Source organism: Macaca fascicularis, chromosome 13 (genome assembly GCF_037993035.2).
Source record: "Macaca fascicularis isolate 582-1 chromosome 13, T2T-MFA8v1.1".
In the NCBI taxonomy this organism is placed as follows: Eukaryota; Metazoa; Chordata; class Mammalia; order Primates; family Cercopithecidae; genus Macaca; species Macaca fascicularis.
The window spans coordinates 85,683,088-85,707,451 of record NC_088387.1 but is presented as its reverse complement, the minus strand read 5'-3'; the positions used below and the strand labels follow the sequence as shown (position 1 = coordinate 85,707,451).

Sequence of the window (24,364 nt, the reverse complement as noted above, 5' to 3'; positions counted from 1 at the left end):
TTTTCAGCCATTTCCCAGAAGGCTAGGTTCCAGTTACCAAAATTCTGACTGCCTGACCCACCCTGTACAAGTTGAAAATAGCTACCTAAATGTGCACACACACAAACCCCCATACCTATTAATATAACACATTATTTCCAGTTAAAGTCTACGAAAATATAATTCCTGTGAACATTAGCAATAGAGAGAATAAACATAAAATGTAAGACAAGTATAAAAGATCTAGATTCTTGGAATCCAGTGATAATTTTGTGAGCTGTCTCAAGCTGGATTCCTAGAAAAAGATACCCTACTCTATATAAAAAAAAATTTTTTAATTTGTCTTTTGTGTTATTTTAATAATCTCAATAATACTATCTTTTCCTATTAAATATGGTTTTGGTAAAGGAAGAAAAATATTAATATGTTTAACAGCCAAGATTCCTTGGGAAAAGCATACAAAATTAATAAATAGGTCTAAAATAAATATATGGTTGCTTCCCTTTCCGATCACAAAATAATACAAATCTTGGGAACATTTGCACACTATTCATTTTAAAATAAAATAAACTGCTCTGAGATAAGTACTTCAGAAATTACAAGGATGTAGGTGTTGTTATGAGAAAGTACAAAGGGAAAAAGGATAACCAAATGTGTAGCGGCTAAAAGAATTTGAAAACTCCAACCGTAAGAGACTTTTTTCCATGACTTAATGAGGCTTTCTTAAGTACACATTCAAACGCCACGGAAATTCCCACTTCCAGATTAGGGAATTTTTATATCTTCAATTTTTTTTTTCTTATTGTCTGCTTTAGTAGAGTTTTTCCTCTAGCTTCATTTGGGAAAATTTCATCTTCACTGTACTTTTCTTCCCAAGATGCAATTATGTTGACAGTTTGGTGATTTATTTGAAAGGTGTTCTGACCAGTTATGGCTCACATTTGAAAAGCATCTGTGTTAGCAGTATGACATACGAAAATACAGCAAAACAGACAAGCTTTGATGCTGCCTTGGCCAGCCTTATCTCCAGTTTTATGGCCCCAGCTAGGAGACCTGATATATTTAGCCATTGAACTGCCATGTAAAGTCAATGACATTTTGGAATTTTCCTACTCATTGGATAGTCACATTGCTTAACCAAGTTCAGCCCCCTCCAACACCCCAATCCCTGCCCAAAATAAAAAAATAAAACTACCTTAAGAAAGAGTGCGTGAAGTAAGTCTGAAAAGAAAGCGTAATTGTTCATAATCAAATAAGCAGGCTTGGGAATTTACAGAGAAGAGGTATGTAAAATATGCAAAGCATTATTAAAGCCCAAAAGAAGAAGTAATAAGAGAAACGAGAGACGATAGGAATTGTTAGCTTCATTTATCTTATTACTTCTACTTGAATTTTTTTTTCACTTATGAAGAAATGTAAGAATGTATCTGTCTTTAAAAAGTACTTTTTCTGTAATCCCAGCACTTTGGGAGGCTGAGGTAGGAAGATTGCTTGAGGTCAGGAGTTCGAGACCAGACTGGGCAACACAGTGAGATCTCATCTCAAAAGAAGAAGAAGAAAAATAAATAAAAATGAAAACAAAGCATTTTTTCTGGAAATGTGCATACAAAGAGGTTTTTCCAGAAAGACTTTTCTTAGTGTGTGGGTGTGTGTGCGTATGATTGCATAGGAACGGAGGGTGCTGGCAGACAGCTGCTCTCCACAGCCAGGCCTGCAGTTCACCAGTGGGCAACACAGTGAGGCAGCAGTCCTACAGACAATCAGAATCTAGAAACAGAGTTAATTACCCTCCTGACAAGACAGTGCTGCACACAAACCCAACAGGGATGGCTGTGTATCCCTTCAACAGTTGTACGTTTACAGAGTCACCCATAGTCAAGAGCTGCTAATTGGTTGTCAGCTTTCCCAGGGCTGCTAATCAGAAAGAGTGCTTCATACATTTCTCAATGGAGATAATTAATATTATTTATGAGAGAGAACTAGCTCATGGTAATCTATCTAAGAACCTTGTATGGATTAATTCAAAACCAGAAGTTCAGTGGAGTAATACAGATTAGACAGCAAGTTAAAAGCATCTATTAACATTGTCATTTAAGCTACACGTACCTGAAATGTAAAAACTAATTATTATATTGTTTCAGAAGTGAATATGCCTAATTATACATTTAAAAATAACAGAAGGTCAAAATATGTTCATTTTTACTGTTCTCCCAGAGTTGTTGAACTATATAATGTGAGGATGAGACTGATCTAAAAACTTTATACTAGCATCTTAAAGGGCTGAATTTGAATTTCAGCTTATTACTTCCTTGGCCACTGTTTGAAGAATTTCTCATAAAATAAAATCACAAAAGGCAAGAAAGTAGAGAGCTTAGATTTGCTTAACATATTTATAACACCTGAATAACCGAATATATATTTATGGTCTAGTACCGTGGCCTTGAAGTTAGATTCATGATTTTCATTTTAACTTTATACTTTTAATCAAATTAATTGTGATCCCAGTAGCTTAATTTCACCATTGAGTAGATAAAATTGCTCCTAGGAAATATGTGAACATCAATATAAAATACCGATGGTGTTTTTCAATAACTTAGTGTCTGAAGCTCTCTAATTTGTAAAAAAAAAATACTAACATTTTCCTGGAAATACTTTTACTGACAAGACATCTGTTAGGCTTTTTAGGATATGAAAGAAGTAACCCTAAATTTTTAATAAATGTAAAATGAAGAATCAGCGTGTGTTTGTTTATGTTATTGCATGTTATAAGATACTTTGTCAAAATTTTGTTCTCTTAAGACTTGGGATAAGAATTGGTGGCTGAGCATCTGCACTCCTGACAATCCCAAGGGTTCTTTTAAAAATAGCTCTTCTGGACAGTGTAAGGTGCCTGGAGGGTCTCTCAAAATTGTTCAAGAAAACAACAGGTTGAGGAGAGTAATGTTTCCCACTCAGATGCTGAGTAGGAAACAAGCAAACCGGATGTAGACATAACAAACACCCATTTTTGTTCTTTATTGCTTCTAGGCTCAAACTATTTCTAGAATTCTTCTCCACAAGGAAGCTGTTCGAGGGTTCCCTTTAGAAATAGTAGTAGCCAAAGACAGTGAATTCCTGCTGTTTCAAGCCTTCTTCCTTTGGAGGACATTAAGGTATTTCTTTAATTCCTCAGCTGATTCAATACAAGATGAGATAGAATTTCAGGGTGATTCTATAAACAGTACTTCACTGAATTTCCCCTCTCCAAAACCCCACCTTTATGCAAGCATTTCATCATTCTCCTAAATCTAAGACCATTTATCTCCTCTGAAAGAGGCCTACTAACACATACCTACCCAGCCAGTTTAAAGGAGGACAGTTTTCTTTGCTCCAAGCAACAAGTATCACATACAGGGATGCATCAGTGCCTCCAGAAATCTTAGCAGGACCTCTGTTCAATTGAACTTTGTTTACCAAACACATCAAAGATAGGGGATCACCATCATCCTTCTAGAAAGGCATGTACTCTCTGACACACAATTTCAGTGCCATACCCCATGTAATATAGGAGCACAGATATGTAGGATTTAAATGAGAATCTTCTGGTCTGCAGACCAAAACCCGACAGGTATTTTCCATATTCAAAGCAGTGTTGCATAGACTAGAGAATAACAATTCTGGGATAATAACAATTCCTGATGAACAAATTTCACGATGCTCTAACTTTTAGACAAGCAGAATGTATGTTTCACATACTTTGCTGACACTCCCTCCAGCTTTTTTTTTTTTTGGATGAAAAACAGTCATACTGAGATACCATGATTCTAGATCCTTTAAAATCACCTCTTCTCCCGCCAGAAACTCTCTTGGATAAAAGCTATGTTAAGAATCTGGGCCGGGCACGGTGGCTCAAGCCTGTAATCCCAGCACTTTGGGAGGCCGAGACGGGCGGATCACAAGGTCAGGAGATCGAGACCATCCTGGCTAACACGGCGAAACCCCGTCTCTACTAAAAACACAAAAAAAAATTAGCCGGGCGAGGTGGCGGCGCCTGTGGTCCCAACTACTCGGGAGGCTGAGGCAGGAGAATGGCGGGAACCCGGGAGGCGGAGCTTGCAGTGAGCTGAGATCTGGCCACTGCACTCCAGCCTGGGCGACAGAGCGAGACTCCGTCTCAAAAAAAAAAAAAAAAAAAAAAAAGAATCTGACCAGCTCTTGGTCATTATTCTTTAAGAACCATAAATATAATATTGATTTGAAATGCTTTAATTCAGCACGGTGTCAAATATGTCTCACTTTGGAGTTAACTCTTTAGCATAAGAAACTGAATCTCAGTTGTCTCGTGTCACTTGTTTCTCAAAAAATCACCCTGATATTAGTAGTAGGACCAGTTCTGATATTATATAATAATATATTGGACTGAAAGCAAACTCTCAAATATGTTTAACAATAATATGAGATTTTTTTCTAGATAATTTATAAATAGGTAGATAATCTATATACTTACAGGTCATATTTTTGTTGTAATGTTGTTCTCACAGAAATCTAACTACTCTGGATATGGCTTCATATGATAGGAAACCAAGCACTAAAATGTTGGGAGAATGATGAAAGGCAGTAGACTGTAATGTATGACTTCAGTTGAAATGCCAGGAGACAACTAGTTGCCTGCAAATGTGTTTATTACAACTCAGCGGTTACTCCAATGACATAGGATATTAGCAGTAAGGACCCAAGAAACATGTGTTACCACCCGGAAAAAACCTTTAAAATTTGTTCCAGTTTGTATCTGAGTAGGAAAATGAGATGTATTTGTTAAATGTAATAAAATGAGATGCCAAGCGTTAAAATGTCTTTTTAAGAAAACCTAGACTTCTAGCTATATTTAACATATCACAATGACTATTGTTGTGTTCAGCCTAATCTATCGAGGGGAAATTGAATGGTTCTAAAGTAAATTGAAAGTTTTCATGAATAAAAGATTTTGTTGCGTTTTTCTGTGTTTAATGTTAAATATTGAGGGTGTGAAAATTTGAAATGGCTATGCTTCTCCATTTCTTTCATCTAATATAGGTCATAAGTGAATGGGAAAATATTAATTTTAGAGGCACAAAATGATTTTTTGCTTCTTGCATGCTACAGCATTGAGGCTTGGAAGGTATCCCGTAGGACTTGTTTTACCTGAAATATTTAACACATACATTATAACACCAGCACATACTGAATGACCCTTTCTTGCAATTTTATTTGTTCAAGTGAACAAAACCTGTTGTGCTGAATATTTTAGGAAAACAATTGAACGTATTTCCTCTCCTGGAGAAATGTGTGTTACATGTACATCTGTGACTGTGTACGTAACTGTTGAAGCCATTTGGATGGATTGGCTTCTATGACTGATACGGGGCTGCCCAAGTCAGCATTGTGGTTCTGATCCTCAAACAACCCAGTCCATTTGTTCCTTTCACTTTGTAGCCACAGATCACAACCTCAATCTCATGGTTAATCATAATATATTTAAAAAAAAAAAAAAAACAGCACATACATCATTATTGAGAGCAAATATCATTTAGAGGTAGAAGATCATCTTTGTAAAAGTTAGACAATGGATTCTCTAAATAAATCCCTAAAATTCACTGCTGCTCAAATTCCATGCTATCCTATGATGATTACACATTTTTCAGGGTCAGTTTAATCTTCTTCAATATATACTTTTTCATAGTATATTTTCTGAATGCAAGAGTTTCTCATAAATGTCACATCTTAAATGTAAGTAAAGAATAGAAGATTTTGGTATGCGTAGATATACTTAAGACATTTGTTTACCCATAAGCTGTCTGGGAGAGCAGTGTGCATAGAGTTCAGAATTCTTCCCTCAACTTTGGCCTAATCACTCTAGAACATAGAAGTCCTTTCTCACTGGGATAACCTGTGGTGGGTTTACTTAAACCTGACACTTGCCTTCTGCTGTCTCTCATTTTTGTGGTTAGAGTAATTTTGACAAAACATTGGCAGTCTTGGTACTGAAGATTGGAATAGAATCATTATTTGGGGTAGCTAATAAAAGTGGTGATAAAAGAAAGACTAATAGGTTTGAGAACTAAAGATGTTTACAGTAAATTTTAAGAGAATGAAGGGGAGCAGCAATACTGTGTCTAACTCAGGACATCTTAAAACAACTAAACTTTAGTTACTTTTTGATGTTTACAGTTATCAGAAAGAATACCTTGGTTATTGAAGGACATTAGAAACTATAGCAGTGAAAAGTTTATATAAAAATTTTAGTAAGATGCTGTTCTTTGTAATAAAAATAGAGAATGTGCTATACTCACTTTATACATATTTTTACTGGGAGAATGCTGATCTAAGCATCTCTCTAGTAAGTCATCGTTGCCTGCTACCTGTGAAGAGTTGAATCTCTGTCCCCTTTTAGTAGATGGATAAAAATTTAGAACTCTTGATCTCAGCAGTGGCAGCTAAAACACTTATTTTGATCTCTCTTCCCTGGTAACAGGAGATGAAACTTGAGAAGACAGTGTGGACTAATGGATAGAGTGTTGGACAGGAGGTTAAGAACCTCTGTTCTGTTCTATTCCCAGCCTGCTACTGAGTTGCTATGTAAACTTAGATAAGCCAGTTACCCCCTCTGCACCTCATATTTTCCATCTGTGAAAATGTAGGTAGAGATATTCTGTACTCAGCTCTTTCACAAAGATATTGTGAGCAACAGCTTACTTTGAAGACGTTACTATATTTTGGTTGAAAAGATGTTGCATAAGTTTGTCAGTGCCTCTGTTTCCTTTGGCAACACCATTCTCACAACCTGGCATTTTATAAACTGTCCCTTATTGATGCGTTGAGAAACAGGTATCATTACAGCAGATTTTATGTCACACAGAAGCTGAGAGTGTGACTGGAGTCAGACTGCTTGGACTTGAATCTTGGGTCCACCACAAACTAATACTGTAACCATGGGCAAGTCAGTGTGCTAGATTTCCTCATCTGTAAATTGAGGATAATAATAGCACCCACCTCACTGGAATATGGTAAAGCTGGAGGGCATTTATGAACAGCACTTTAAACCTTATGTAAACACGTACTGTGCTTTATGTAAGTATATGTAGTTACTGTTATTACCCAAAGCAGTTCTTCATTAATGTGGCAGGTAAGGTAAAGCGTCGCCTCTGGTCTGGCTTTGTTTCGTGCCCTATTCCCAGCATGGCTGCCCACTCTTTCTCCTGAATGCGTGTATCTCCCTCTGCCACTCCCACAAGTCCCTGGGCCCTGAGGATAAGTGTATAGTTATCTGTCGTATCATCTGTCATAAGTGAGGGAGTGTCACATAAAAGATAAAAGAAATTCAGGTGTTTTAAACTAGTCTCAAAAACTGATTTATTAATTTGGAAAAAAAATAGTAACAGATTTCAGAAGTATTACAGAATGGGAGTGAGATAATTGATAGTTGACAGCTGTATCCTGATTATTATAAAAAACAAACCGGAAAACATCAGGAAGAAATAGAAGAGCAGTTAACAATTTAAATGGAGTTCATTTTAACCTCTCTTGTCTGCTTCCAGTAGTGGTGACCATCAGAGAAGAATTGTGTGAAGGTACCAAAAACTGCATGAACTGCTCAAACACAAAGAAGTAGTGTTCATGTTTTCAAAAATCTGAACACAAATATATCTGTTTCAGGGGTTAAAGATATTACTAGAGCATAAAAGTTTAGGATTTGATGACAATTGTTGATTCGATTTTTTTAACATTATGGTGTGGAATTTCAAAAATTGAATAGCATCTAAAAGATAACCATATGTTTCATTGATTATTTTTTTCTCTATTTATTATTAGAACCAACCATCATCACAGTTGATCCACCTGCTTGTGGGGAATTATCAAACTGCACTCTGACAGGGAAGGACTGCATTAATGGTTTCAAACGCGATCACAATGGTTGTCGGACCTGTCAGTGCATAAACAGTGAGTAGACAGAAGACTGTATGTTTTTTCTGAGGCCTAATATGATATTGTCAAAGCAGATTGTGTAATTGAATATCTTTTTCACTCTTGTTCAGACATTCCCTTGACAACCTGAAAAAAGGGGGAAAAAAGTTTTTAACACAAACAAATACATAATCATTTGGGAGAAAGGAGCTGCTTCTTTTTTGTGGTTTTTGTCTCTGTTTCCTTGATGTCCAGTTGCATTAGGAGTGCCACCTGGAATGACTTTGGAGTGCATCCTTCCAGCCACCCAGAAGGCTCTCCCTTTAGTATACTCGCCAGGTCATCCAGTGACAAGGAGGTCACCCACACAGTGTCACATTCCACATATGACAGCCATAATCCTTAGACTGTGCTTCACTTTGTTGACCCCAGCTCTGGCTCCATGTAGATTCCAATCAAGTGTCTAGGCCCTGCCCTTTAGAGTACAGAAGAGTATATTGCATTTCTTCCAGAAAAAAATAAAATAATACATACACACACACCCCATATATGTTAAAACCATTTTGAATTCCCCTAATTCTTCTGCCAGGATAAACATCCTCATTCCCCTTGACCATTCCTCGGGTGACAGTTTCTAGAACTTTCTTGATCTTTTCCATCCTTTGACACACAATATGTCATTGTCTTTACATAAAACGTGGCCCACAATCAAGATACTCCAGAATAGGCAGGCAGGGTGGCTCACGCCTATAATTTCAGCACTTTGGGAGGCTAAGGCAGGCAGATCACTGGAGCTCAGGAGTTCAAGACCAGGCTGAACGACATGGCGAGATCCCTGTCTCTACCAAAAATACAAAAAAAAAAGCTAGGCATGGTGGTGTGCACCAGTGGTCCCAGCTACTCAGGAGGTTGAGATGGGAGGATCACTTGAGCCTGGTGGGACAAAGGTCACAGTAAGCTGAGAGCGCATTACTGTACTCCAGCCTGGATGACAGCACAAGACACTGTCTCAAAAATAAAAAGGTATTCCAAAATTTGGTCTACTGAGTACAGTGCTACTTGTGTGGCCTAAGTTTGCATTAGCTCCTTGAATTGCACTTCGTTGGCTGATATTGAAGTTATAAGTAGCTAAAAACACTAGGAACTTTTTTACATCACCTGCTGTTAGGTGGTTCTTATCTGTTGTATAATAGAACGTTTGATTTTTTTTTTTAGTGATAATATATACCCAGCCAAATATAACAATAAATTATCCTAATCGCTTTAAACCATTTTCTGACTACTTGGGATATTTTTGAATCTTGACAATGTGATCTTATGCTTTATGCCTCCCAGCTTATATTAAATAAGCACAGCTTACATGTCCTTATCTAAATCACTGAATTAAAATAAACTGTACAGAACCAAGGACAAAGACCTGCAGAATGATGGTGAACATAGCTGATCACTCCTTGAGTAGAGTTATTTAGCTGACAACATATATCTCCACAAGAAATCTTGAAAAACACTTGGCCCGTATCTTGTCTGAAGTCAAAATATATTACAAAATACATCAGAGCATTCCTTTGCTGGAAACTCTATTTTTAAAATGAGCTGAAGTTATAGGGGCCTGGCTTGTTTTGCCAGAATCTGTACTGGCTCCTGGTAGTCAGTGCTTTATTCCCCTTAAATGTCACAAATCACATATTTAACAATTATTTCTGAAGAATTTTCAGTTGTGAGTGTCAAGTTGTGTAGTTTTTAGAATATTTTGTCCCTTTTGAATTGACATTTGGCCTATTTTCTTAAATCTCTTTCCATTCTCTTCGATCTCTCTCAAACATAATAGTGGTTCTGTAATAAGCAGGCTTTGGTCCTGTGGGTATAATTACCATGGCTCAGAGGCTTGGACTCAATATAGACACATGCTCACTTTCTGATTTATCAATTATCTCAGGCTTTAACATACCACTTAACCTTAATCATTTGTCACTTTTATGAAAATATTTTTTGAAGAAGATACAAAATAGGTGTTAAGCCATTCTACTTCCTCAGTTTACATGTGACCATCATACTATCTGCAGTGGCATTAGTGCTAAAACTGAGTTTATAAAACGCTTGTTGGCCAGGCATGGTGGCTCACGCCTGTAATCCCAGCACTTTGGGAGGCTAAGGTGGATGGACTGCTTGATCTCAGGAGTTTGAAACCAGCCTGGGCAACATGGCAAAACCCCATCTCTACAACAACAACAACAACAAAAAAATACAAAAGCTAGCCAGGCATGATAGCGAGGGCCTGTAGTTCCAGCTACTCAAGAGTCTAAGGTGGGGAGATCTCTTAAGCTTGGGAAGTGGAGGCTGCAGCTAGCCGTGATTGTGCCACTGCACTCCAGCCTGAGTGACAGAGCAAGACCCTGTTTCAAAAAACAACAACAACAAAAACTCTTGTTAAGCTTGTAGTTACTGCCATCTTTAAATTTCCTATAAGGCTCTATCCATTTCGGGGTGTCCTGACTTCCTACACTTAATTCTCTTTAGGGAAGGGTCAGTCCCTGTTGCCTTTTATACCTCCCTTTAGAAAGCCAAGGTCACGGAGTTGCCTTGGCAGCCCAGGTTTTCTCAAATGGCCAACCTTGTTTTTTCAACAAGATAATTAGTAATTGTCATGAAGTGTTTATATTTTAATCCTTCTAATGCCTCTTACAAAATTAAGAAAGCTATGTCTTTCTTAACATGGGATCATATATATTCATTTTTTCTGAGTTTTTAAAAAGTCTAAAAATACAGATTTCATTGTGTCCAGTCACCTCACCTACACTTGCACCTGGGTTTTGCTATTGTGAAATCTTGGCCACCTGGTCATGCTTATCTAAGACTTCGGTCACTTCACACGGAATCTTTCATCATTAAGTTAAAAGAAGCAGTTTCCCTCAACTGCCTTTGAAGGAAGTCAAAATATGTCCCTTGGCAAATAGTCACTGGCAAATAGTCATTTGGCAAGTTGAGACTATAAGGAAGATGCATATTTACCCTATCTTTAGGTTAGTGTTTTATTTGGCATTTTAAAAGGAACATTAGCTTGTGCTACCTGAGTGCACCTCCATTTCATTCACACTTAGGAAGAAATTACGTACAGGAGGAGACTGTTGCATTTTGTATCAATAAATTTATTATTTGCAAATTTTACCCATTTGTAGAGATAGCTGGTCTTTCTTCCTTCCCTTCTTTCTTCACCTAATATAAACAGAGCACCTGCCACATTCTAGGTAGCATACTAGGTATTAAGGCCACAAAGATGACTAAAAATGCAAGACCTTCCCTAAGGAAAAAGTCTCCTGTAGCATAAATACTCATGAAATATCACTACTTTAAGCCAAAGTCTATAACTTACAAATCTCAATTATTTTAATAGGAAGCTTTGGTCCTTCAGCAGAACCCAGGCTTATGTTCACACCAGAGTAGAGTAAGAACTGCCCGTCTTCCAGGGCTCTCCTTGGTGCTCAGCAGATACTGACTGAGTGAATAAAAGAAACCTTCAGGATCAGAGATGCCTGTGGGTATCATTCTTGCCTGAGGTCTCCCTTTGAGGTCTTGCTATTCTAATAATATATCCATCTCATTTTGGATTCTTCTTGACATGAGTTAGTCTTGTCATCTCGCTCACTGCCCCACCGTATACCTAAAGGCTTACTTCAACACTAATTGGAATTTTTCAGTTTGTCCTGTACAGAAGTCTAGACATACAGCATTCTGCTGTCACCTCCCCCATTCCTATTAGCAATCCAAGTTATTGGGCAACTTTGGAAGCCACACCTTTGGGATGTGAGTCAAATCAAACCAAATTTCCTGGTCCTGGGTTTTGTCAGATTCTTATGATCGTATGCAACTCTCCTCTCAGGCTCTGCACAGCAGCTTTTGTGTTGCACAGAAGCTGAAAGTGTGACTGGAGTCAGACTGCCTGGGTTTGAATCTTGGGTCCACCACAAATTATGCTGACTTGCACATGGGTAATAAAGGCAAGTTGCTTTACTTCTTTGAGACTCTGTGTCCACATATGTGAAGGGCAAATAATAGTACCAAACTAATGGCTCATTTTGAGAACTAAATAAATGAATGAATACAAAGCTAAGTCTTTGGCTGGCATATGGCTGTTGTTTCCCCCGGCACTGTAACTATTTTATAGCATCTTTTTCTGAGTCAGCCCAAGCTAGCTGACATGGAAAGCCCCAGCGTCCCCGCCCCACTTTGTTCCCTCCCCATCACCCTGCCTCCAGTTCTTCCTGCCCTCTAAGGACACTCGCGATCCTTCCAACTGAGCCTCACAAGTAACTGGGACTATAGGCACTACCACCACACCCAGCTCATTTGTTTTGTATTTTTTTGTAGAAACAAGGTTTTGCCATGTTGTCCAGGCAGGTCATGAACTCCTGGCCTCAAGCAGTCTGCCCGCCTCGGTCTCTTAAAGTGCTGAGATTACAGGTGTGAGCCACCACACCTGGGCCTTCAAGATTTCTTAAAACAAGGCCAGCACCCCACAAATATTTCTCCTGTCTTCATTGATTTGTTGTTAGTTCATTCATTCATTATTTTATTCATCTAGCATTTGTTGAGTGCCTACTATAGGCTAAGCTCTGTAGGGATACAAAGAAGATTAAAAATAGTCCTTACCCTTGACTTACATTGGTAATTTGTTGGTAATATTAGTCATATGTTAATATGTTGTAAAGAGATACAACATAATCTAGCCTGTTGTAGACAGTCACATTAGGATTGAAAACAAAACCCTGTAGAAACATGTCCTTCAAAAGTATGTGACAAGTATATGACACAGAATTCTTTCATTCAAACATATTGTAGTTTACTGTTTTAATCTGTAACAAATAACATTCTTGTAACACTAAGAAAAGTAGTATACATCCAGGACATACGGAAAGTTTACATTATCCCTGACTCAGTTCCTCAAAAACATGGTTAGAATAAAAAATGTTTTTAAAAGTACGATAGCAACAAAAGTTTAAAACTAAAATTATTTTTAAATGATATAAAGCTAAAAAATTAAATAAAAAATAAATAAATAAATAAATAAAATGGTATAAAGCCACTAGTAACCTAACACTTTATTGATACAAGCTTTTAACAACATTGCTCTTTAACCAGTGTCTGTTGCTAATAGACATAATATACCCGCTTAGTACATGAACTCTGTATGAAAGGCATCTGTATGAATTAAGTACCATCAATCTTTTGGCATCTTAGTGTACACATCTTTAAATCAAGTGGACTTGATCAGATTACTTGTAACTTCTCTTCCAGTTTTAACATTCTTTAATTTTAGATGTTAATAATGCTTTTTCTAGAAACTGATGCAGGCATGTAGAATTTTGCATCAGTCAGCAGAGAGGAAAGAGCCTTCATATTTTTCATGAAATATGTATCTGAATCAAACATCACAAGAAGGTTGCAGCATTGGATATAGGGAGGCAGGCTCCTTGTTTTATTTCACTGTAATTCTAAACTAACACCTATCAGGGTCAAAATTGGGACCACCATTTGTAATGTTGCATTTCTGTATTTAATAGTCTTGGGAACTTCATGGCCATCCTGAACTGATAATAGGTTTGTAGGAATTGCCAGTATCTAAGAGTTTAAAATACAGTAAGTCCTCACTTAACATCCTCTGTAGATTCTTGGAAACTATGACTTTTGTGAATTGACATGTAACAAAACCAGTTTTACCAGAGGCTAATTGATATAAACAAGAGTTAAGTTCCTACCTTATATTTCTGGTCACGAAAACATCACCAAACTTCTAAATAAAGACCTAAAACATTTCTAATAGTAAAAGTTAAAGTAAGTATAAGTTATATATACATTTAAGAAAGATTAACCAAAAACAAGTACAATGGTGATTCCCCATTTTTATTGAATCAGTGAGTGATAGTAGTTGTAGTGGTGCTGTGTTAAATCAACGAATAAATGTTTGCAAAGCAAACATTGTAAGGAGCACCTCCTTCTGCCATGCATTTCAAACACGTACAATACCCACTGTGGCAGGCTCACTGAACCCTTTTGTCCTGCATTGTTTATTGTACGTTTGTGTGATTATCGCCTGCTTTAAAGCATTTTTATTTTGTAAGAATTTGTATTTATTCACTCATTTATTTTCCAAAATGTTTATTCCAGGCCAGGGTTGAGGGTAGCTAGAGTCCATCCCAGCAGCTCTGCAAGCTGCAAGGTGGGAATCGACCCTGGACAGGACACCATCCCATTGCAGGGTACACTGACACACACACACACACACACACACACACACACACACTCTCTCTCTCTCTCTCTCTCTCTCTCTCTCTCTCACACTCTTTCTCTCTCACATACTCTCTTTCTCACATACTCTCTTTCTCTCTCTCTCTCACACACACACACTCTCACATTCTCTCTCTCACATACGCTCTCTCTCACACACACACACTCTCACATACTCTCTCTCACACACACACACACACACAGTCTCTCTCTCTCTCTCTCTCTCACATACACACACACACACTCTCACATACTCTCTCTCTCTCACACACACACACACACACATACACATTCAGATTAGGACCATGTAGACACTCCAGTTCACCTAATATGCTCATATGCTTATCCCACACAGCGTGGAGAGAACATGCAGTCTCCACACAGAGAGTGGCCCCAACCGAGAACTGATTTTTATTCCCCTTGTTAAAGTTATGACCCAATGACATTGAACAAAACCACTGCTGTTTGAGGACCTGCTGTACTACAGCGAAGAGATGCAGAAGTATGCAGCGCTCCTCTAGGGGACACCATCCACAGTGTGTTTTCCATGGAGGTTACATTGTGTTTATATATAATAAAGAATGAATGGCGCCCCCCACAGCTGCATCACGTGTTGAGCATAGGAGCAAACATTTCTTTTTTTCCAGAATGAACAGAGTGTTTACTACATAGTTGCTATCGACCGGCACTGGTGTACAGGCCCTGTACTTTGCCATTATTCATCACTTTCTCTTCAATAGTAACTTCTCCCCATGGATTAGAAAGCAGTTTTAGATCACAGTAAAGTCATAATGCTGAAAAATTATGAACATAAAGCCACCTTTTTCTCCATGGTTGCCTCAAGTGATGTACTGAAGCTTTACAAATAAACCCCTACCCTTCTATGAATACTGTTTTTCTAATCTCTGTTCTACTCTTTATTTATGGTTTTTATTGTTTTTCTTTTTGTTTTTTTTAAGACACAGGTTCTTGCTCTGTCACCCAGGCTGGTGTGCAGTTGTGCAGTCATAGCTGTCACTGCAGCCTCAACCTCCTGGGCTCAAGTAGTCCTCTTGCCTCGGCCTCCCAAGTAGCTGGGATTACATTCACTCACCACACACCCAGCTAATTTTTTATTTTTTGGCAGAGGCAGGGTCTCACTATGTTGCACAGGCTGGTCTCAAACTCCTGGCCTCAAGCAGTTCTCCCACCTCGGCTTCCCAAAGTGCTGGGATTACAGGTTCAAGCCAGCTGCAGTCAGTCTGCTCTGTATTTAAATGTTTGCCATGATACATTTCTCTTAAGAAAACTTCATAATTGACATATGTGGATTTAAGACTACCTTCCAGTCTTTAATGTTGTCTATTTCTGAACTAGAAGATGGTATTTTGAGATGTTTTGGCAAGTGCCAGTATTTCAGGAAAATTTCAGTGTTATCAGAGTAAGTTATTTTCATGCTGTCATTTCTCTGATAATATGGCAGTCTTCATGACAGTGGAGGAGTAGGTAACAAGAACATTGATGCATTTATTTAGCAAATGTTGTGGAATACCCACTCTGTACTAAATACCACTGTAGTCCCTATACAGTGTGCCTAAAGATACCAGGGCCTGGGCCTAGAGCTCCCTCTGTTGGGAAGCTGCATGTAGATGGGCCAGAGCGTAGCATGCAGGGGAATGTTCCCAGTTCAGGGCAGCACTAGGGCATCCCACTGTAGGAGGCATAGCCAGTCTCCTTCTAATGAATGTCCTGTATTTTTATTTAAATGCACCAGCCTTTCTTTGAAATTCCCTTCCATTGCAAAGCAGAGGTAGATTACAGACTAGTTTTTATCACGTTGTTTAAACTTAAATGGAGACACAGCAGTTTTCTTTAAAGGTGAAGCACATTCTAGATCAAGGTCTATGGAAAAACTCCTTTTATTGCAGGACCAGAAAAATAAAGGCACCAAGGTGCTCAGGCTCCAAAATTTCAAGGAATTTAATCCCAAGTGATATTGACTGACTCTGGGAAGTTTTCAGGGTGTTTTTAATTCATCTGTTTCCCAACATAATCCATTTGTGGTCATGACCTAAAAGTTCTTGTGACAGAAAAATGGGTTCACAATTTAGATCTCTGTGTTAGAGAAACATGGCTAATAAAGTCTTCTTTTTTCACCATTCCCTTAATAATGGGGAATGAAAAATTATGACCTTTCGAGTCATATAATTACAAATTTCTAAATGAACCATTTAGAAGTTCTCTTCTAAGGATGCAAATTAGTAATCAGTTGCTTTGCAGTGTAATACAGGCCCATGAGGTTATATTTATATGTGTAATAAAAGGTTTATGATAATGATAGAGTAGAAAATTATACCATAAATCACATTTTCCTTCTTAAAAGATAGCAAATTAAATATGCAAATATTGCCAACTAAGATTCACAAAAGACGCTATCTTGAAATATTTATGTAAAACACGGACCCATTTCACCTATTCATTGTAGTTAAGGTTTAATTTTAGATTATAAGTGTGTTTTGAGGGGACAGATGCATTCTGTTTTTCCCAGTGACTTATGTGTTATTACAGTATTCATGCTTAAAGGATGTCCAGATAAAATAAAAATGTGTTCATTATTCCAATAATAGACTCCGCTTCCCATTTCACCAGTCCATGTAGAACAATACTCAAATATTGCCATACTTTGGCCATCACCATATTAACTTCCCTTCTTTAAATTTGATTGTCTTTCAAATTCTACATTTAATTCACACAGATCTCAGCTTGCTTAATTTATATAATAAAGCATGCTTTTTTTTTAACCTTAAACATTTCTATTTCCCTTTTCTCTGGTAAGCCTTATATAACCTTTTAAAAATCATTTTGGAAGACTTCTATTAGGCTAATAACTTCAGTAATGTTGCTAGTCACCATTGCTACTTTCGTTTTTTGTTCTTCTAAAATAGTGTAACTGACTAGCAGAGGACAGTTAAACACCACTCCAGGTTCTGCTAACAGGGGATACTTTGAACACTTCAAATAGTGGTTACTTAAACATTAATATGAGTATTTTTTTCAACACACACATTTCGTTAACTAAAAAGCCTATTATGTAAGTATATCCAAATACATGGGTATTTGTCAGCCCATAGAGAAAAAACACTGAATATTTTAATTACTAGCATGTTGTAAGAGATGTACTTTTTTAAAGGAGTAGTAAGAAATCCCTTATGCTGCATACAATATGCAGTGTTATATGATATATATCTAACACCCATAAAGGTAATTATCATGTGAATATTTAAAAACAGGCGTTATGGGATGGGCGCAGTGACTCACACGTGTAATCCCAACACTTCGGGAACCTGAGACAGGCAGATCACTTGAGGTCAGGAGTTCAAGATGAGCCTGGCAACATTTAGCAGAGACGGCGAAACCCCATCTCTACTAAAAATACAAAAATCAGTTGGGCGTGGTGGCGCATGCCTGTAATCCCAGATACTCGGGAGGCTGAGGTGGGAGAATCACTTAAACCCAGAAGACAGAAGTTGCAGTGAGCCAAGATCATGCCACTGTACTCCAGTCTGAGTGACAGAGCGAGAGATTCTGTCTCAAAAAAAAGAAAAAAGGACATGCATTATTATGGACATGCAACAGAAATAAAACATATAATGAAAATTGGACTGTAAATTTATAATTCCCACATAACATAAATGGTCATCAGTGGTTTAAAGTGATTTATAAAGTTCATGGAAAAATTATCTGAGTCATTAATTGTAATAGTTATCAGCTTGTTCTTCACTCAGAGCCTACCAGATTTGGGTACACTTTAGAAATCTGTGCATTTCAAAGTTGGACTTTATTTTGTTTATTACCACCAAAGCATGGAGTCATGTGATAACCATGAAATAGCACAGTCAGTGCTTTTTAATGATAACCAGGGCCATGGTAGAGCTGAGAAATTGGAATCTGTGCAAGAGTGGAGGATTCGGGGAGGGTATTTTAGCATCGAAGTGTTCTGCTCTGTTCGTCTTTGGAAGAAACCTGCCGTCTCTGTGTCTTCACAGGCGAGGAACTGTGCTCAGAACGTAAACAAGGCTGCACCTTGGACTGTCCCTTCGGTTTCCTAACTGATGCCCAAAACTGTGAGATCTGTGAGTGCCGCCCAAGGCCCAAGAAGTGCAGACCCATAATCTGTGACAAGTATTGTCCACTTGGATTGCTGTATGTATTTCTTAATTCAGAAAAGCTATTATGAAGTGCAACTTGGCGAAATGTTTCTACGCATTTTGTTTTATATGTTGTTTGTGAATTAATCTATGATGTATTGAGCCCAGAATGTCTATACTTGTTAGGTGATTCAGAAAGCGCGGAAAAGGTTGTATCTCCAAAGAAAAGAATCAGATTTAACTCTTATTTTTTATGGAGGTGGGCCAGACACACGCTTTGTGCCTGTTGTGTGAGACTTTCCCATAGGAGAGTCCTTTAGACACTGCTGGCGAGATTAGGAGATGGAATTGTGAGGGCCCAGTGTTGGAAATGCTACAGCCCTTCACACCTGTCCCAGGGTCTGTCTGTGATCATTTATTTAACATATACTCTAAGATCCATTGAAGACCGACCCCCACTCACTTGAAATATAATGCATCCTTACCTGCCATGCCTAGGTGTCTCACCTGGGAACTAGTCAGCATTTCGTATTTTTTTCTTTATCTAGTGTTAGATTTTATGAATTTTCTTAGAGATAAGGGTCATGACTTTTGTTATTTTAATACACCTTATTGAGTCAAACTCCATGAGAATCTAGATTATTCCGGTGGGGGAGGGCAGAAATAGACACTTCATATTTGTTTCTTTAGTGTTTGTATAAGCACCTGTATTTGCCTTTATATCAAGTTGATACCTTTAGAAAAATCACCTTAATTTATATTTTTTCCTTTGCTGTCTTTCATTTCAATCTGTCTTTCCAACTTGGTATATTTATGTGAGTGTATGTGAGTGCTAGAAATTCTTTTTTTTTTTTTTTTTTTAAGGCAGGGTATTGCTCTGTCACCTAGGCCGTAGTGCAGTGGCACAAGCATGGCTCACTGCAGCCTCAACCTCCCAGGCTGTCAGTCCTCCCAGCTCAGCCTCAGCCTCCCAAGTAGCTGGGACTAGAGGCATGTGCCACCATGCCCAGCTAATTTTTGTATTTTTTGGTGAGATGGGGTTTCACCATATTTCCCAGGCTGATCTGGAACTCCTGGCTCAAGCAATCAGCCTGCCTCGGCCTTCCAAAGTGCTGGATTACAGGCATGAGCCACTGTGCCCAGCCTAGTACTAGTAATTATAAGGGACTTAGACCCATCATCTCTTCTCATCTTCTGTCAGTCATCCTTTTCATTCTTCCTTTAAAAATTCTAGTTTAGGGAGAGGTCTTCTTTCTAATTTTCATTGGATAATTAAATTGGAAACATTGTTCCTTAAAATTCCCCAGATAAAATAATGAATCATCATCATTCTTAATCCTAAAATATGAATATGATGCCAATAAGAGTATTATTTTTTAACCTAACTGCTCATGTAAAATGAAGTAGTATTACCACAATAGTAGCTGCAACCACTTGCTACAGTATCATGACAGTTCAGAATCAAGGCTTTGTTCAAATCCAACCGTCATCTTGGAGAAAAGTCTCTTAGATGATTGTGAATTTCACTTTGTATTCCTGCCGGCACATTCAGGGAGGACCCAGTTGGACACCTTGGACAACTGAATATTATACTGACTAGAACACATGCTTTAAGGACACATACCAAAAGAGAATTCCTGGCCAGACACCACATGGGAGTGTCAAGATGAAGGCAGCAGTTGGTGCCCCTTTTATGTAACCTTCTGACTAAAGAATTACTTTATGCATGCAGTAGATACTTCCAGAAAGGAGGGAGGGAGAGATTGATGGATGGATGGATCAGTAGGTGGGTGGGGGGGGTGGGTGGGTGCGTGGATGGATGGATGGATGGATGGATGGATGGATGGATGGATGGATGGATGGAGAAACAAATGAATAAACAGATAAACCAACAAAATCTCCTTCACTTTCCTATTCATGGAGTTTCACATTCATCTTTTTACTGTGGTGTACCACTCTCCCTAATTAAATCAACAGTCATGTCATTGGGATTCTGAGAGCCACGTCCTAGAAGCGCACAAGTGCTTGGGCAACTCTCAGCCTTGGTCATGAGTGAGTGGTGGTCATGGCCACAGGGTGCTAATTACCCATACCCCAGGAGTCTTTGAGAGCAAAAGTCAAATCATTCTGTTTAATAGCAATATCACTTTATTGACCCTTGGTCTGAGTGCTTGGGCATCATCTGAGACATTTTGATTTTCTGACCTCTGACAAAATTTTAATTACCCAGGAAGAATAAGCACGGCTGTGACATCTGCCGTTGTAAGAAATGTCCAGAGCTGTCATGCAGTAAGATCTGCCCCTTGGGTTTCCAGCAGGACAGTCACGGCTGTCTTATCTGCAAGTGCAGAGGTAAGTGTATACACATGGCCCTTCCCCCTCAAAGCAGCCAGGGGCACCGAAACAAAGAACAGAAGGACACCCTGTAAATGAAATGGTTTCGGTGATTGCTGCCTATTCTGACACAAATGTCAGTCTCTGTGGGACTGTCCCACAGGACTCCATTTTCCTTTCATTTTTATGAAGTAAAAGCTTAGACTAGAATGTAAAGTAAGCGTATGATGGACAAGCACATTGACTAAATTAATCACTTCCTGGCTCTTTTTACTCGTATCAGGAACTTTAGCGTAAAGCACAATTATCTCAACCTCTATAGAGCCTCTCTCTGTTCAGGAGTACAATCCATAAAATTGCAACAGTAAATATCCCCATTTCAAAGTTCTAGAGGGTGGGTATAGCTCAAAAGTTAGCTTCTGTATTTCCAGATAACAGTTTTCCATGAGAATTTAGCCTTTGGCTGAATAAGCACATGCCAGCCCACAGCTGTGAATAAGCACAGAGCCCAGGTATCCCTGCTGCTTGAGGCTTCTCCAGGGAGATTCCTGAAGCCACTGAGCATGCGCCCTGACCGCTGTTTCTGCCCTTACCCCAGCTCCACCCCTGCTGCCTGTCCCTGTATGTTGTAGTTGTCAGCATGATCCACAGATTAAACTATAAAAGATTCCTAAACTTTGTTTTACGATTTTTCAAAACTGGACAGTTACCACCTTAATGGTGTTTCTAAGGGGTTGGAGTAAACAAAAATCTAGTCACTGTTTTAATTGTTCTGCTGAACAAACTCTGTTATTTGCAAGGGGCCCAGGATGTCCTCATTGGTTGAAGCTTCTAGAATGATTATTCTGAATACATTCAACATATGTGTAACATTTGTTATAAAATCAGTGCTTGTTTGTTGTATAAAATAAGAGAAAGTAAAGTAGAAGAAATAAAAAATCAGCGATCATCCTACCAATTGGAGAGAAACTATTTGCAGGTTTTTTCCTCTTTTTTCAAAATTGAGAGCATATTGACTTAAATTCTTTTCATGAACATGTCTCATATCACAAACTATCCTGTGTAGACATAATTGTTGGTGGCCAGGGTCCAGTCCATGTACAGACTCCGCAGGCTGTTTCTCCTATGCAATAGCCACTTCTTTACCAGGCTGCCTTCTGTCTGTCCAGAGGTCTCTGCTTCAGCTGGGCCACCCATCCTGTCAGGCACTTGTCTCACCGTGGATGGTCATCATCATAAAAATGAGGAGAGCTGGCATGATGGGTGCCGGGAATGCTACTGTCTCAATGGACGGGAAATGTGTGCCCTGATCACCTGCCCGGTGCCTGCCTGTGGCAACCCCACCATTCACCCTGGACAGTGCTGCCCATCATGTGCAGGTAAAAGCTGGCTGCCATCTGTGTGCTCCATAAGCAAATGACTTCTGCCTTGCAGGGGCCTAGACACATTTGTAACTCTGGGGAGGTTGGAGGGGACGACCCCTGGAACACTTTTCAGCACTGCGTTGTTTTTGTCAACAACCACCACAGAATGTTCTGGGCACTATCAGTGAAGAACCAAAGACCAGAGAAAATTCTAACATTCTAGAAACAAGTCTCCTTTTTGAATGATTGACTCGGTTATATAAGGTCTTCGGATTACATTTTTGTAAAGGTTTGTGGGCTGATGTACTTACATTCCAGCTTTCCATTTTATTGATAGCATATTAAGTCTGAATGTCCTCATTAATTTGAGGGGATTGGTGCTAGTTTTATCCCATAAAACCTTATCACATATAAAGTAATGTTTGAGAGGGAGAAACTTATTGAAGTCTGTGGCTATTGTTCTTTTATAAATTAGTGGACATGTGGCACTCTTGCCAAATGAAAAGATTTAGAGTTAACACACATCCAAAACCCTTAAAATCATAATCACGGTAATCAAGATAAGTTACTGGAAAGCCAGAACAGATTTGTAATTCAGGGGGGTCTGAATTATGATTGTCAATAACAGTAATTATAACCATAAACCTCATCTAGTACCTTTTATCCAAAGAGCTCAACACAGTCTTATGTCTATTATTTCCCTCTCTGTGCAGGCCACTTTGAGTTAGGGAAAACCACACTGAGGCCGTTTCTCATTTGGAAAACAGACACAGAAAGAGATGGACTCTCTTACCCAGAGTAAAATAGTATGTCTGCCGAAAGGCCTGGGAAAAATGAAGTCTCTCAAATCTTGTATCAGATTTCTTTCGAAGTTAAGTCTACTGTCAGATTTTGGAGTATGATTGTTTTTCCTCTGGTCAGTCCTGGTCCTGCATCTCCCTGTGCATGAGTCCACCTGTGCAAAAGGTGTAGCTGGGAACCTGAGGCCTGGTCCTTTTGCAACAAGACTAGCCTGGGAGGGAAGTTGACCTTGTTCGCATAATGGTCGGGGAGTCAGGGAGAGGGACACTTAAGTCCCTTTCAGCTCTGAGATTCTGCACAGCTCAATAGCTACAGTATCAGAGTGACAGGCAGCTCCCATACCTTGTAGAAAACCAGATTACAATGCAGAAGAGATGACTCTCTTTATTTTGTTTTGCTTCCCTGTAGTTCAGTTAGAGGTATTCCATATCAGAACTCTTTCCTTTTTTCCCGTATGTTGCTAGTTAAATGTGACAAACTTCTAGAGTCCCCTGCATAAGAAGGTAAATGAGGACTTTAATATGATAGAACTTTGTATTGACTCTTTGGGGAGGGAAAAGTCATGTGTTTGCATGGAGACCCCTGCTTTAATTATAGATGTGAATGCATAGAGGAGGGATTTGTACCTGGGTCTTCGCTAAACGTCCTCAATGAAGAATTCTAACAGCTAGACTGGTAGAAATGCAAAGACACTAAGAATAGATAATTGACCTAAGAGCTGAAAATGAGTAGAACCAGAAAGATCTTTCTCTATTACAGTGTCGTGGAAAGTTCTTACGTAAGCACACGTGAAGTTGTTGTTAATACCTTATTGTGGGTGTGTCAACATCTGGATATACGTGTATGAAAACACATTTATGTATATGGATGTGTAGAGGTAAATTTTTTTCACAAACCTTTTGCATGTTGCCATATAAGGCTCCTTCTGAGTAGAGACTCCAGAGCTGTTGCATTCACGGACTCCTACTTTAAAGAATATTTTTCTCCCCTCTTCATTCCAAGATCAGCTGTTTTTCTCCTTGGGATACAGGAGCATCTCCTGAACTCTTCTAATGAATATTTACTAAATGATATCGTCTCTGAGATTTTCTGTCTTCCATACTCTCTACCTTTGAGTTTATCTTTTGTCTCCATGTCCCTGGCCCCTCTTGTGTTTTGCCTTGAGGCACATCGTGTGGCAAAAAGGTGAGCAAGAAAGCATACCTACAAACACACACATCAGATTTCCTCTGACCACTTCCGTACATGTCAGCATTTAACAAGGCAGTAATTGTCAGTCCTCTCTAAGCCCTTTTTGAAAGCAGTAAGGGAGGCTTTTGCTATATTCATGTGTTGATACTCTTTGGGACTTTTGTTTCTCAGTAAACCACAAATGCACATTTACCATATTGTTCAGCACAGTTTTCACTGTAATCATCTTCCTCTCTGTTGTTCTTATACTGGAAAGTTGGTTACAGTTGCTTGTGAATGTAAGCATGGATTGATGAATATCAGTTTTCTGTGATAGTCCCTGGGTCTAAGTTCCAGCCTTTTTAGTAATTCCCTTGAGACGAAGCT

At 38.7% G+C, this 24,364-nt stretch overlaps 1 protein-coding gene across 11 annotated transcripts in view; it reads left to right on the top strand.

Moving 5' to 3' along the window:
• The window catches only part of CRIM1 (cysteine rich transmembrane BMP regulator 1), a 197,647-nt gene that overhangs the window by 138,746 nt on the left and 34,537 nt on the right, over window positions 1–24,364 (top strand). For all 11 annotated transcript variants that reach the window (XM_005576141.4, XM_074011967.1, XM_074011965.1 and 8 more), the window contains 4 exons: window positions 7,807–7,935; window positions 18,207–18,363; window positions 20,539–20,660; window positions 21,812–22,021. In XM_005576141.4, coding sequence (XP_005576198.3) covers window positions 7,807–7,935; window positions 18,207–18,363; window positions 20,539–20,660; window positions 21,812–22,021 — 618 coding nt within the window. The remainder of the gene's footprint in view (window positions 1–7,806; window positions 7,936–18,206; window positions 18,364–20,538; window positions 20,661–21,811; window positions 22,022–24,364) is intronic.